At 47.6% G+C, this 16,431-nt stretch overlaps 1 protein-coding gene across 11 annotated transcripts in view; it reads right to left on the reverse strand.

Annotated features, from left to right (window-relative positions):
- PARP11 (poly(ADP-ribose) polymerase family member 11) overlaps positions 1-16,431 on the reverse strand; it is a 60,082-nt gene that overhangs the window by 24,792 nt on the left and 18,859 nt on the right. For 2 of the 11 annotated variants that reach the window (XM_055142404.1, XM_055142405.1), the window contains one exon: positions 5,644-5,754. The exons of 3 other annotated variants lie outside the window; for them this stretch is intronic. Coding sequence is in view for 3 of the 8 variants with exons in the window: in XM_055142399.1 (XP_054998374.1) it covers positions 8,387-8,536 (150 nt within the window). In the remaining 5 variants the exon portion in view is untranslated. Of the gene's footprint in view, positions 1-5,643; positions 5,758-8,386; positions 8,601-16,431 lie in introns of those variants that run through there. 6 more of the 11 variants (XM_055142399.1, XM_055142397.1, XM_055142403.1 and 3 more) reach the window with 5 other exon arrangements.

Here is a 16,431-nt window from a genome sequence, read left to right on the forward strand (position 1 = left end):
CACCACACCCACCACGAGTGTACCCCCCTCTCTCCCCCAAAGACCTGACACCACTCCCTTCCCAATCCCCCCAACTCAGTTGTGTCCGTCAGTTCTCCCAGCATGTTGCAACTGGTCCTCTGTTCCTACCCTGAATTACGTCCCTAAGTCCCCTATGTCCTATGTATGAAAGAGATCACTCTGTAGCTATTCCTTTCTTCCTGACTGACTTCATGCAGCACAGAATGTTGCTGCAAACCGCATGATTTTGTTCTATCCTATTGTGTATATCTGCACAACTCCTCATCTATTCACCTGTGGTTGCACATCTGGGTTGTTTCCGTATCTTGGTTACTGTGCGAAGCGCGGTGCTAAACACCAGTGTACATATACCATTTCAAATGAATGTTTTTGCATTCGGGGGATAGATGCCAAGAAGTGATGTCACTGGCTTGGAGTTTTATTTTTTATTTTTTGCTTCTTGGGTCACACCCAGCAATGCACAGGGGTTAGTCCTGGCTCTGCAGTCAGGAATCACTCCTGGCGGTCCTTGGGGAACCATATGGGATTCTGGGAATTGAGCCCGGGTCAGCCACGTGCAAGGCAAATGCCCCACCTGCTGTGCCTTTGCTCCAGACCCCTGGAGTGTTATTTTTTCCAAAGGAATTTGTCCTTATTTATGAAGGGTCTCAGCTTTTTAATCTGGGGGGTGCCGAGTTACCTTAGAGACGATGACTGGTAATTTCTTTCCATTTCATCTTTAACCAATGTACTTGCTCCATGCCATTTTTCTTACCAACAACCATATTTCAGAGCCAGAGGGATAGCACAACATGATTTACATGTTGCCAACCCTGGTCTGATCCTGGGTGTCATATATAGTTCCCTGAGTTCCACCAGGAGTGATCCCTAGCACAGAATGGGGAATAGCCCAAGAGTACTTAATATCAAATATCAAAAAGCATAAGAATAAAAACTTAAAACACATGCACACAAACATACAACACACAAAATACTGTAATTAAATCTTCCCCAGTGTTTCTTTTAAAATGGCACTCTGGGGCTGGAGAGAGAGTTTGTTAGGTGCTTGCCTTGCATGTGGGTGATCTAGGTTCGCTCCTTGGTATGACATATGATATACCAAACACTGCCAGAGCCCTAAGTACAGAGTCTTGAGCACCACTGTGTGTGGCCTTAGGTCCCCAACAAATCAAAATAAAAATGGCTGGAATCAGAGAGACAGCACAGCAGGTAAGGTGCTTGCCTTGCATGTGGTCAACCCGGGTTTGTTCCATGCCATCCAGATTAATAGGCTCCCGAGCACACCAGGAGGGACCCCTGAGTGCAAGTGCAGAGCCAGGAGTAACCCCTGAGCACCACCAGGTGTGGCCCCAAAACAAAACAAAACAAAAGGCCACCTGTACCTAAACCCTCTGTTCATTTCAGCCTTATTCACAGACATGGCTCACAGGCAGATGGCTTGATAAAGAAGGAATGATACAGTAAGTCAACTGAGTACTATACACCTCTTATTGCAAAGAAGGAACTGTCTTGTGTGTGTGTGTGTGTGTGTGTGTGTGAGACAACCTGGATGGAACTTGAGATGATTATGCTATTATTAACTAAATGAAACAAAATTCCTGAATGGCTTCACTCAAATGAGGAATGAATATATATCTATAGCTAGATAGATCTCTCTCTATATATAGTAAAACTACGTGTATAGGGGCTGGAGCGATAGCACAGTGGGTAGGGCGTTTGCCTTGCACATGGCCGATTCAGGTTCAATTCCCAGCATCCCATGGGGTCCCCTGAGCACCGCCAGGGGTAATTCTTGAGTGCAGAGCCAGGAGTGACCCCTGTGCATTGCCGGATGTAACCCAAAAAGAGAAAAAAAAAAGCTATGTGTATAAAGCTGTGGTTATACAAACTGCTGAATTCTTAGATCTCTGTCCAGGAGTTTTCCATGAACATAAGGATTTCATAGTGTTGCAAAACACAGCTGGCTAAATAATACAATCTGATTTTTAAAATGGCATTCTGAGCTGAAGAGATGGCTCAGTGGAACAAGGAGACAAGGGTTTGGTTCCCAACACCACCTATGGTTACCCGAGCACCATCACCAAGAGTGACCCCCGAGCACAGAGCCAAGAGCACGCCCAGAGCACCACCAAGTGTGGCCCCCAAAATATATCACTATGTTCATGGAAAACTCCTGGACGGAGGCTGGAGCAATAGCACACCGGGTAGGGCGTTTGCCTTGCACCAGGACAACCCGGGTTCAAATTCAGCATCCCCTGAGCACCGCCAGGGTAATTCCTAAGTGCAGAGCCAGGAGTGACCCCTGTGCATCGCCGGATGTAACCCAAAAAGAAAAGAAAGAAAAAAAACACCTCCTGGACAGAGATCTAAGAACTCAGCAGTGTTCAAATGAGTGTGAAGACATGAACTCTCAGGCTCCCACGGCTCTCGTTCTGTGGTGTGCCCACACCGCCCTCGGTGCCCGACAAACAGTAACTCCGGTAGGTCTCACACCGATCCTATAAGGAGAGCTCTTACCCCAGGCCTGGAAATGAGGAACGAGGGCACAGAGGCAGGCCAGCATGGGCAGCTGTATCCAGAGTCTGTGCCTGCACCCCTGGCCACAACGGAATGCTCCACTGACGGCCTCGGCATTTTAACTGTATTGTAGTGAACAGCAAGTTAGCGCTGAGACAATTAAGCGGTCTGGGGTAGAGAACCAATGTGGTAAAGACCTGACCAGGAAAGGGTCAGATTTAGCTCAGGAAGATTAAGCTCTATCTGGGATGTTGCTTTCTGTTCTGGTTCTTTTTTTTTTTTTGCTTTTTGGGTCACACCCAGCGATGCACAGAGTTACTCCTGGCTTTGCACTTAGGAATGACTCCTGGTGGTGCTCAGGGAACCCTATGGGATGCTGGGAATCGAACCCGGGTTGGCCGTGTGCAAGGCAAATGCCATATCTGCTGTGCCATCGCTACAGCCCCTCTGTTCTCGTTCTTGAAGGATTTTTTGACTATTCATTTCAGTGGACACAACTGTCTTCGAAAATCCTCCTCGCCAAAATTTAAACTGTTCAGGATGAGGCTGAAATATTTCTTGATCGCTTCCATTCCTGATGCTTTCTCACCTTCCTCCTTCTCCACAGTTATTCAACTGTATCTTCAGACTTGTGTGTATGTGTATTTATTCATATTGACATGCATAAACATACGCGGTGACTGGCAATTTGTTAAAGAACGTGTCTTACAAAGAACGTGCACTATGTAGGTAATCTGGAAATATTCATTTTTGCAGTCATGATCTAAAATTTCCACACTGGCAGCCAGGGCCGTGGCTCTGTGGCAGAACAGAGGCGCCGTCTGTGTGAGGCCCTGGGCATTCCCTGCCTGGCTGCCTGACGTGTGCGTGCACACCAACACTGCTTTACTCGTTTGGTTGGTCCTGGGGCCACATTTAATGGTTAATGGTGCTCTGGACTTTCTCCTGGCTTTGGGCTCAGGGGTCACCTCTGGTGGTGCTGCTTGGGGAATCACGCAGTGCTGAGGACTGAACCAGGGTTGAACATACGCAAGTACCTGCCTTCACCCTTATTCCCTCTCCAGCCCCGCACAGGGCACGAGGGTGTCTATCCTCCCTCACAAAACCAGACACACAGAATAAAGCAGAGATCCAGGAACAATACATACACAGACAACCTATACATATATGAACAGCCAGTTCCATAATGAGGAAGCGGATTCCGTGGGGTGGGGGGTGGGAGGAGCAGGTCTGCAATACATGGAGCTGGGAAGACTGAACAACCATGCGACAGAATGAAATGGTCACTATTCAACACCCTGTACAAAATGAACTCCAAACAGACTAAAGACTCGAGAGCAAAATGAAACCCAGGTTATCTACGCCAGGACCTCGACACCAGAGAAGGGTTTGGAAATTCAACTCTGCGGGCGAGAGAGAGAGACCAAAAGCACGAGTAAACAAGTGGACTACATCAAGCAAAAAGTCTTTCACACAGGAAAGGAACTCTACAAAAACAAACCAAAAAAAGACAGCCTGGCGATTAGGAGAAGAAATCTACGCACCATACATCCAAGAAGGTGGTTAATAATCAAAACACATAACCCCACAGCCAAACCAAGATGTCCAGTTGAAAAATGGCCAGGGCGATGAGCAGACATTTCCTACAGACAGATGACCTGGAGACACTCGGCAGAAAGGTCCAACATGACTTGTTGGTGAAAAAAAGGCCAGGGGGCTGGTCAGAGGCTCTGCATGTACAAGCTGGACCTCCAACATCACATGGGGTACCACCCCCAAGCACCACATCATGGTGATCTGTTCAGTATCACAGAGTGTGGCTTGCCAATTTAAAAAAAAAAACAGGAAAACGGGAATCAAAACTAAATGAGGTATCGTATCACACCTATGAGGATGGCCAATATCCTAGACACTAGAAACAACAAGTGTTGGCAACAGTAGAGACAACGGAATCCTGGGTATGCAGCTGGTGGGAATGGAGATTTAGTGGGCCACTGTGGCAAACAGTATGGAAACTGGTTTTTTGGTTTTTTTTTTTTTTTTTTTTGCTTTTTGGGTCACACCCGGCGGTGCACAGGGGTTACTCCTGGCTCTACACTCAGGAATTACTCCTGGCGGTACTCAGGGGACCATATGGGATGCTGGGAATCGAACCCAGGTCGGCCGCGTGCAAGGCAAACGCCCCACCCGCTGTGCTATCGCTCCAGCCCCTGGAGACTGGTTTTAAAGAATAAAAAGAAGTGGGAGTGCTGGGAGGGATCGGGATACTGAGAACATTGGTGGAGGAGAATGGGCACTGGTGGCGGGATGGGTAAACGATCACTGTATGACTGTAATGCAAACACGGAAGTTCATAAGTTTGTCACAGTGATTCACTAATAAAAAATTAAAAATAAAAAGAAGAAAATGGAAATGCTGTGTGATACCACAACGCCACTCCTAGGTGTTTATCTGAAAGGTCAGAAAACACTTATTAAAGGTCCAATGTCCATTATTCACAATAGTCAAAAGTGAATCAACCGAAAGACCCACCCTGCTCAAGAAGGCTTGCCAAAGAGGTGGCGTACTCAACAGAACACTATCAGCCATTAAAAAGATGAAATGGCGCGTTTGGTTGGGACCCGCAGTGATTATGCTGAGGGAAGTAAGGAAATGAAAGGAAATGCTCAAACAGATTTGTATATGGAATATGAATTACCCAGGCAAATGAATTGGTAAGAAGCATCAATACTGACTCCGAGATCCAGTGAAAGGGATCGAGGTGATGCGAGGGAAGGGTGGGGGAAGGAAGGGATGAGAGGAGGGGAACCTTTTGGGCAGGAGGGTGGGGGGAATGGCATCTTTGGTGGTGGGAATGGAGACAGCTCCACACACGGAGAGGAGATAGCAGAATCCCTGAAATTCCAGAATATTGTAAATGGAGAATAAATGAAATGTTTGAGTTACATAAAATAAAATGCCCAATGCATTTCTAGAAGCTGTCGAACTGGGGATGACCCCAGGCCCTGCCTAAGTGAGTTTCCTCGTCCCCAAATGGAGATGAAAAGTGAAAAGGCGGTGGTCAGGGGAGGGGGCGGCGATGCAGGGACGTGTCAAGTACAGTACCTGAGCTGAGTGCAGGGGCGCGTTATTTTTCACTCATGTTTGGGAACGCTCTCCAAGGGACGCTTTGTGATTATTTCCTGGATTTTTCCTTCATGTTTGAAAGTTGGCTGGCTGCTAGGAAATGAAAAACAGAACACCCTAGGATCAAGAGCTTCTGGTTTGGGACGGTGATTTTTTTACCTTACATAGTTCCACACACATTCAAGGCAAAGAATTCTAGCTCTAGTTCCGATAAATGTCCGGGGTAGTCATGCAAAGAGAGAAAGCTTGTAAGCAGAGCTGTGTCTTTCTGGAAATGGAGCTTGCAACTATGAGATGCAAGTGAAGAGTTAAGGAAGCACTTGACCTAGGAGTACTTTCACTTGTGTTAGAAGAGGGAAGGGAACAGAAATGTACTCTTTAGTGCAGATGCTAAGGCATGTGCTAAGGTTGCCATGAAGTCTCTGACATCACACTGCACCTGAGAGCAAGTCTACTTGTGGAAACAGGTTCACAGGAAGTGCGCTAACACCTTCTTGTCACAGGTGAGCTTCAGGTTGAGGCCTAGGAAGACTCATCTTCTACGTGTCCCTAGATAGGACAGTTCCTAGACAGGTATCCCCATCCAAGCAAACAATCCTAGAGAACTTCAAAAAGAAGGAAATTCTTGGTCAACTCACACCCTTTCCACCCTCCACCACCCGATGTGTGAGTGGGACCATTATTCTTGAATTAAAGTTAGGGAACAACCAAAGCCAAGAAAATTCAATTACTCCACCTGGAATCAGAGTTAGCAGGTCAAGGAAGATTTGGAAAATACCCCCAGATCTATGACCTCTCCTCTACTGCTGACACCTAGTCTAACTATTTCGCTTAACAGATACTATGGCTTTCTTTCCAAAGATCTATTTCCTAAAGCCGAATCTTAGGAGCTTTCTACCAGTGCTTCTCTTCAAAAGAAAAACTACTCTGTCCCAATAGGCTCCAAGAATAAGTGAAGCTTCGATGGGTAACTTTAAAATGGGTAACTATTAATACCGGCTCGAGGTTAGACTACCGTGACAGGTAATAAAAGAAACGCAGACAAGTTGCTTGGTCAGGGATCGGGTGCTTAATAAACATCAGTTAGATGGACTCATTCAGCCACAACAGCACTCATTGTTTCTCTCTGAAACAACAGGTGATTCTTCTTGCACATCAGGCTGTGAAGGTGAAAACAAACCAACAAAAAACAAACCAACAGAAAATCTATCATGAAGCAGCAGCGCGCGTTGCAATTTTCAAGTGCAGTGAGCATGGCTGGCTAGGCCCGTCTATCAGGATATCAACTCCAAAAAGATCTCTTGACGGAACCTGGCAATAGTCTGGCTCATCAAATTCAAGAGGCTATGCGAAAACAGAGTTTAAAGTCCAAATTCTGATCTATGGCAAGAAAATAATGCCACTTTCTGGATGAGTCGAAAGCTTTCTGACATGTTTACTACAAGAAGCGGAGTATGATGAATTGGGGGTGGGGCGGTAAAGGAAACCTGAAGGGAAGAGACGGCTCAGGGACTGCGCATGCGTGGTTGGCATGCAAAAGTCCTGGGGTTGATGCCCAGCACTACAAAGTCCCCTAGCACCGCCACGGTCACTCTGAGCACTAAGCTGGGACTAGCCCCTGTGCCCCATTGGGTGTGGTCCCCAAACCAAAACAACAACAGCCAGAATCCCTTTTGCAGAAATCACCTACGATAATGAAAACCTCATTAACTCTTACGTGGAGAAAACACCCAGTCTAGCATTGAAAGGGTCGAATCAGGAGAGAACCTGCATGAGGAACTCTGTGGTCCCCCTTCCCAAGAAGAGCACATTTGAATGAGCAGAACAGTGTTATTTTTAAAATAAAAGTCCTCCTGAGACTTTCTTATTAACACTATTGTGCAATCACGGTGCCGGAATAAAACCTGAAGTCAAGGCTGGAATCTGTTAGCACAGGGGGCCAGGCCCTTGCCTTGCGTGCCACTGACCCTGGTGCATGCCTGACCCTCACAGGACAGAAGCTGAAAACAAAAAGTAAACGAAAGCAATGCTGCCACACGTGTGTCTGGAAATTACCCTAAGGGCACCACACAAGGACAGAAACACTTTTGTTTATTTTTATGGACTAGATTTCAGTACAGGCGAGAAGCTCCAGCATTCACATCAGGATCCACACCATGACCACCCGCCAAGCCCTGCGACCTGTCTGGGTTACACAAGTTCTACCTGTGGCATGTGTGGCCAAGAGGAGAGGGGCTCCCCTCTGTCCACTGCACGGTCTCTCCTCGGCTTCACACCCACGGGCGGAAGCGCCATCTCGACAGCGACGCTGACCGCAGCTCCTTTGCTTCCTCCCATCCACGGGATTCCTTTCGGGAGCAGGTCCAGAAGACCCAGAGCCGCCTCCACCATCCCCACCCGGGCCTGCCCGGTCAGCAGAGTGTCCTCTGGCGAAGGTGTCCCGGAAGTCCAGGAGCAATACTACAGGGGGCCTCCCCCAAGGGGAAGGGCAGCCCACGTGGACACCGAACTACACATCCTTGGGGAGGGGGGCCGAATTCTTTGGAAGGAGGAGCAGACAATCCCCATGCTACAGGGTGTTACGGGAACCATGGAAATCATCCTGAAAGATACCGAAGGGAAGGTCGGAAGCTCTGACACTAGGGAAATGGCTGAGCAGGAGGGAGGCAAGTAGAGAGAGAACCAGAGAGAGCAAGAAAAGCTCTCCAGGATGTGAACCCACCTGGGAGGTATCTGACAAGGAACAATGAGGATGGGCAGTGGGGTAGACTCGAGACCAGGGTAGAAAGCTCCATGGCTCTAGGGGCCCAACGCCAGGCCGGCATCCAGCGTGAGATGGTACGGGCATCCGTGGGAGTCTAGAAGAATGCATGCAGGTCGAGATGGCGTCAGCTTAGGGGTTACCCAGGAGCAACCTCCCAAGTACTAATTAGTGCCTGGTGGAATGGACAAAAAAAAAAAAATCTGTGAGGACAGTTTTCAAGCCATGTGCAACCATAAAAGGTGGGTCATCTACCAGCTCAGGCAACTTACGCTCAACCACTGAGTAAACAGTTCCACTCAGAGCAGAAACGATGCCTATACTTAGCGGGGCTAACTGAGAGAAAGAAATGGGGGGGGGCAGGAATATCTGAACGAGGATTACAGGGCACACATGTTTAGAAAGGAGTTTGTACACTTGAGTTCAATCGAGCCAATGCAGGTCATCAAACAGCTCAACAACAGTGATGCTAAAACAAATTCCATTTTCAACAACGAGAGAGGGGGTAGGGGTCCAGAAAGGTAGCTCCTAGATCCAGAGTCTGCCAGGCTGACCCAAGCCTTGAGTCAGATCCCTGGCACCTTCTGAGTGCAGGAGTGACGTGTCTGTGGTGCAAAACAACCGCAAGTATAGACATTCCCCACCCCCACCATGAATAAAATAACCAAGTGGTCCTGGTGGCCTTCAGACACCATCAGATCTCTGGGTCCCCCACTCTATGACTCCCTTTATAAAAAAAAAAACAGCAAATTAAAAAATAAAGACATCAAAATGTCACCCCATAAAATGTCCAAAATATTTTTGTGTAATGAGGTCTATAAAACCTAAGTACAGAAAAAGAAGGTAATACAGGAATAAAACAATAGGAGATGAGAAAGAATAGCACAAGTAAATAACGACATTACTAATGAATGAACTAAACAATAAAATCGAAAGAAAGTCAAATGAGGGGGCTGGAGTGATAGCACAGCGGGTAGGGCATTTGCCTTACACTCGGCTGACCCAGGTTCAATTCCCAGCATCCCATATGGTACCTTGAGCACCGCCAGAAGTAATCCTAAGTGCAGAGCCAGGGGTAACCCCTGTGCATTGCCAAGTGTGACCCAAAAAGCAAAGAAAAAAAAAGAAAGTCAAATGAACTATACAGACATTTTTTGGTTCTTGGGCCAAACTTGGCACTCAGGGGATACTCCTGTCTCTGTGCTCAGGGGCTACTCCTTGCTATACTTGGGGACCATATGTGGTGGCAGAGACTGAAGTATGTCATCTGTATGCAAGGCAGACAATCACATCTGTAGTTAGAACAAGGGAAGGAAGTAGTGGAGAAGAAGGGGGCAAGGTGGAGATAAAAGAGACAATGGGAGAAGGAAGTGAACTCTGGGGAGGAACTAGTGAGGGACTGAGTTATGCATGAAAGCCTATCATTAATGGTATTCTAAATCACGGTGCCTACATAAAATATTAAAATTAAAAGTCAACAAAAAAAATTTTTTAATTAAGTGTGTTGAAATGAATGAAAATTAAAACCCACAGTGGACTAGGGATGGAGTTCAGTGATAAAGCACATGTTTTACACGTGTGAGGTTGTGGGTCTGTGTTGGGGACTGCTCAGGACCCTGAACAAAAGAGGACCCCAAAACCTTTACCCTGGACAAACCGGAAAATTCCATTACCAGCTTTGCTTGACCTGAGGCAAAGGTGCCCTTGTGACAAAGGATATAGCCAAACTCAAGAGGTAAAAGTAGCCCAGGGCAGTTAACTAAGAGACGCCATTAAGCCCCCCATTAAGTAGAATACCTTCCTCTACCTTGTGCATTCCTCCTGCCAGATGCTCCTGCCAGATAGACCCTTGCCTTCCCCTCCCCACTATTTCTCAATCTACTCTTGAAGAATGTTGTAAGCCCACCTAATACACCCCGAACCTTTCCTTATTTGGTCTGAGAAGACACTTCCCTGATGATTGACAACTTATGTACCAACCCCCTGCTAAGAAAAGTATAAAGCCAGTGTGGCAGTTAATAAAGTTGCCCTTGATCGGCATGTGTCGTCTTGGGCCCCCTGTTTACTAACCTCACTAGTCTTATTTCAGATCGGGACCCTCACAGAATCCACCTAATTAGGAGCGCTTTCCACTGTTGTCTCTCCGCGGGCCGGAGAGATCTCCAGGGGAACGCGCAACTGGCGCCCAGCGTGGGTTCGTGAGTTAGGCCACCCGATCGGACGGCAAAGCGGCGACGAGTCCGGAGCCACTCATAAGGCGTCAGGTAAGCCCCCTAGGGGTGACGCAGAGCTGGGTTAGTCTAATAAGGTACCTTTTCACTGCCGTCCCATTCACCCCTCTTAAAGATGGGGTCAGGAATCAGTCAGGAACCTGAATTTATTGAAGGCATTCAGGAAGACTTACGTGACAGACATATCGAGGTTAGGAATAGGGTTATTTTAAAGTCCCTCCCTTTTGTTCACAAGATTTGTCCCAGGTTTGTTGTTACTTGTCCCACGATCAATTGTGTTTCTTGGGAGCGGGTAGGCTCTGAGCTCATTTCCTTTTTTGCTTCTAAAGGGTCGGAGGCTGACAAAAGATTTATGCTCCAATACTGGTCGCTCCTCAAATCCATTATCACTAGTGCCCACGACAACCCCCGTTCGGCCCAGATTATTAGCACGGCCCAAGAGCGCTTAGACGTGGTCTCCAGGGGCTGTTCCCATGCCGCCTCTCACGCCCAATCTCTCTCGGACCTTCCTACTGTTGCTTCTGATCCCTCCCCTCCGAGACCCGAATCCCTGCCCCCGGACAAGGGCATGATGACTTTAGAAATCAACGGGAAGGAGCTTTCGGGTCTGATTGACACTGGTGCAGATGTAACGATCATTGCCAAAAAAGACTGGCCAAAAGAGTGGCCCCTCACCCCCTCGATGACTCACCTTCAGGGTACAGGCCAATCCCAAAACCCTATGTTAAGTTTGTCCCCACTTGATTGGCGCACCGAGGAGGGCAAATCCGGGACTGTATGCCCTTATGTTCTGCCTGGGCTCCCTGTCAATCTCTGGGGCAGGGATATTCTCTCACAAGTGGGCTTTTTACTAATTGACACCAAGGGCCCCTTCCCATTGAAAAATTACAGGCCGCCAAGTTGTTAGTGCAGGTACAGCCCGGCACCCCACCCCCATTTTTGTGATAAAAAAAAGAAATCCGGTGACTGGAGGCTCCTCCATGACCTCCGGGAAATAAATAAAACTATGATCCCCATAGACGCCACCCAGCCTGGCCTCCCTTGCCCATCGGCTATTCCCCACGTCAACTCTAAGATTGTCCTTATTCTTAAGAATTGCCTTTTCTCCATTCCCCTCCACCCAGAGGATTGCAAACGGTTTGCCTTTTCTCTCCCTATCACAAACTGTGCTGGGCCCCAGCCCTCGCTTCCATTGGAAAGTCCTGCCCCAAGGCATGGCCAATAGCCCTACCCTTTGCCATTTCCATAATTTACCCTTTTTGCGCTCTTTTATCCCTCCTTTTACTTTGTTTGTTACATGGACGACATCCTCTTGGCCGGTGCAGCCGCTGACCTGCTTCACTCGGCTGCGCAGCGTCTGACTCAGACGCTGTAACACAGGGGTTTCCGCATTTCCTAGGATAATACAGATGCACCCTCCCCAGCTTTTCCTTGGTTTTGAAATTGCTGCCGTGTCCAAATTATTTGCCTCGACCCCTCAACCCTTTAATCTTTATACAGATAGCTTTTATATCGCCACCCCCTCTCCCTGGAACACACCAAATGAAAATTGGCAGTTGGTGACTGCTACGGGATCTATGAGCAGTAAATAATACCATGATCATTTTTTGGGGTACTTCAACCTGGACTGCCGTCCCCAGCAGCCATTCCTTCAGAAATGTGTAAGACAGTACTCGATTTAAAAGACTGCTTTTTCTCAATTCCCTTGCATCCTGATGATCACCCCTGCTTTGCCTCTAGTTTGCTAGTTTCTAATTAGAAAGAGCCCGATGTACATTGGAGCAACCCCATTGTCAGGGGGACAAGACCAAAGGTAATGTGGACGCCCATAGGGCAGGTTTAAGAATTTCTGTGTGGGGGGCTGGAGTGATAGCACAGCGGGTAGGGCGTTTGCCTTGCACGCGGCCGACCCGGGTTCGGATCCCAGCATCCCACATGGTCCCCTGAGTACCGCCAGGGGTAATTCCTGAGTGCATGAGCCAGGAGTAACCCCTGTGCATTGCCGGGTGTGACCCAAAAAGCAAAAAAAAAAAAAAAAAGAATTTCTGTGTGAATGTGGTGCGTGGGGTGTGCACCCGAATGAAAGAGGACCGGTCCGAACGAGTGCAGGAGTGTGAATGTGCGTGTGCCTTTAGTGTGTGTGTATATTTGTCTCATTATATTTCTCTTAGTGATGCTTATTATTATCAGCAGAGAAGTCAGGAAAATGCAAGATCATGTGGTTGAGTGTTTAATAATATCAGGAATGAAAAAGTGTGTCGTTAAGGTGGTCTATCCGCCTCAGAAGTAGTCTTGATCTTAAAATTGTAACATCTGACAACTTAGGTTTCAACAACTTTCTCATGGATTGTTTTGCCAGCTTATATCAACAAAAGCGCTTTCTTGACCCGTTTTTCACAAGCAAGGAAACTGGCTGGTCAGGCAGAGAAACGGGGAGCAATGTTCCCAATCGGCCGACAGGGCTTAACTTTGCCCTGGGGACTTGTTCCTTCCTTTCTCAGTCTATCAGTTTTTTCCCTGCCATTTCTGAAGGGTCAGATCAATAGATCAACTGCAGATGTGTGCACATGTACATGTGGTGTTTTTAGTGAACTTATTGTCTGTCTGTTTGTCTGTCTGTCTCTCTATGTGGAACACTTGAGTGCTGGAGCCAGAGTGGGAATCAGTGGTAAAAATTAGGCCTGGGGAAAACAGGATCATCTCAAGAGATCAGGGTGATATGCAGTTCAGCAATTTAAAGGATCTATGTGATTTTGGAACCTGTTAGACCAGGTTTAAACAAAGATTTCTAATTAGAATGTGGCGCCTACAACGAAATTGAAATTTTTAGTCTAAAATTCTTATTGGAAGAACATTAATAGTTATTACCAGTTGAAATTCTTTTGAATTCCAGTATCTGTACTATCTAGAAACAGCTACAGAACTAGAGCCAGAAATCTAAAAGTGAATTGGGAATTCAGAGTGCAAGGTTTATCTTATAAGCCTCTGCTAATTTTAATGAGGAATTTAGCTGTTTTTCAAACAACAGAGGTACAGAAACCCTCAAAATAAACAAAGTTACTTGTGTTTCCATAGACATTTGATAGTCAAAATTTTTTTTCTATGCTATTATCATAATTTGGTTAAAAAAATATATATATATATATGAATACCCGAAGGGCTCTTTCTGTGTTTGACAGCATGCTTGTATTGTGGAATTGATAAAGTTAGAAAGCTCATGATTTGAACTAAGGTACAAAAACTGTTGAACTTAAGCCAAAGAAGATTTACTCATGTTTCATGAAAATTGATGGTTTAAAGGTCTTATGCTGTTGTGTCAATGTACTTATACATCTGCATTGGATTATTAGAATGTGAGCTGAAATAATTGTAGTAAAAACAGGTTCGAAGAGTAATGGTTTAGTTAAAACATGAGTTTTTTGGAGTTCTAAAATTGGTTGCAAAACTTGTCCTACCAGTGTTTTATTTTATTCGAGATAACAAAAAAAAAAAAAAAAATTTTTTTAAGCTACTTAGCTCAGGGTCATAAGGAGTGAGAGTTTTTAAAGATTTCCCTGGATCCCCCCCCCCCCCACAAGCATTCCCAGCTCTGCCCCAGTCAGACTGGAAAATGCAGACCCTCCTCAACAGTGAATTCTAATCACACTTTTGCCCAGCAGATAAGACTGGCTAATCCAGTTTTTTGACTCTTCCAAGTATCTGGTTCTTGCAACTTTGTGAATGAGAAAGGGCTTGGGAAACAATTGATTCTTATATTTGCATTAGAACACACAAAAAAGAAATAGTGGGAAACCTCCTTGTAGGAGGAAAAGTCTATGCTTATATTTTAACAGATGACACCTACTAATGTACTCCTGGTCCTGCTATGGCTTCATCTGGAGTAAACTTCACCCTCCTGGTACTGACCCAGACTCCACAACCCACAAGGTCCTGCCGACCTGACTGCTGCGGTTCGAGACCTCGCTGACCCTGCCCAGGACGCCGTGCCGCCCGACTCTCCTGTCCACCATGACGGGGCTCATGCTTCCACCTCCCCTGCCCCCTTATCTCCCCTTTCCCCATCTCCTTCTGATTTTTAGCCCCCCTCCTTTTTTTGGGGTACCTCCCCTGTTTCCTCCCAGATTTTTAATTTTACTTGGCAAGTCCTTAATGAAGCGGGCGATGTTGTCAACTCCACTTCCACATTGTCTCCCACTACACCCTGGCCCGAGCTCTGGGTTGACCTCTGCGCCCTCCCAATGCCCAGCAGTTTCTGGTCTCTCCCTGATTACGCTGGCGGCCACGCACCCAAAGCCGTCCCTGGCCATAGCGTCATTTCTGGCTGCTCCGCCCGCTGCCACCGCCAGAAACTTCTCTCCGACCCCATCTACGTTTGCCCTGGCGGCCGCCATAGGCTGCAACATGACCCCTCTCTTGCCCGCACTTGTGGCAATCGCCCCGATTTTTTTTGTGCCACCTGGGGCTGCGAGACCACGGGTGACACCTATAGGAAACCTTCCTCCCCCTGGGACTTTATCACGGTCCGACGAGCACCCCGGCACGACCTCTATCGATTGCAACCGTGCGTGTAATTTCCTCACCATCCAATTCACTTCTGCTGGCTAACGGCATCCCTGGTCCAATACTTTGTCCTGGGGTCTTCGCCTATATCGGCTACGATAAAGGCTTCACCTTCTCCCTTCGCCTTCTTAAAACCGCCTCCTCCTCACGCCCTATTTCCATGGGCCCCAACAACGCCCTTCACCATCTTCGCCCCCCTGCCCTCCGTCCCTACCCACCGGCGCCCTCCGGGTCCCCGCCACCCACATCCTTCTTCCGTCCTACTCTGCCTGCGGGTCCAGCACCCTCTTCTCAGCTCATCCTGGATATGGTCAACGCCTCTGCTGCCGCCATCACCGACCCCGCCTATGACCAATGCTGGATCTGCTACTCCTCTCAACCGCCATTCTACGAAGGCATTGCTGTCCTCGGCTCTCCATTGAACGTCTCTGACGCCAACGAACTCCGCTGGGAAGTGGGGCCCACGCACCGATTGACTTTGGGACATGTGGTGGGATCCGGACTTTGCCTATTGGGGCCCAATATGCTCCCCCCGTATGATTTAGTACCCGTTTGCAACCAGACTCTTGTTATATCCAATTCCTCCCTCCGCGTTAATGCCACCCTCTATCCTTCCTACGTCGTGGCCCCTGCTGATACCTACTTCGCCTGTTCCTCTGGCCTGACTCTTCACATTGTTACATCTGCCTTCCTGGCACATAGCGATTACTGCATTTTGGTTCTGCTTTTGCCACGCCTCACAGTTCGCCCTGCCGATGCCCTGCTCTTCTCCTCTTCTTCCTTTCTCCTGCGCCACCGCCGTGAGCCTGTTACTGCCATCACCTTTGCCCTCCTTCTCAGTCTGGGTGCTCCAGGCGCCGATACGGGCATCTACTCCCTTGTCTCCTCTCAGGAAAACTTCCACCAACTGTCCCTTGCTGTGGAGGCTGATGTCCTCGAACTTAAACAGGGCCTTAACTACCTAACTGACACTGTTGGCTCTCTGGCTGAGGTCATCCACCTTAACAGTCACGGCCCTGACCTGGCCTTTTTGAGAGAGGGGGGAGTGTGTGCCGCTCTTTAGGAGGAATGCTGTTTCTTTATAGATAAGCTTGGGCTAGTTAAGCATAGCATTAGATGAGTGGAAGAAAGCTTAGAGGAAAGGAAAAGATTGAGAGACCAGGAGGAATCTTGGTATAAAAATTGGTTCTCCACCTCACCCTGGCTCTTGACCCT

This window comes from Sorex araneus, chromosome 6 (genome assembly GCF_027595985.1).
Source record: "Sorex araneus isolate mSorAra2 chromosome 6, mSorAra2.pri, whole genome shotgun sequence".
NCBI lineage: Eukaryota > Metazoa > Chordata > Mammalia > Eulipotyphla > Soricidae > Sorex > Sorex araneus.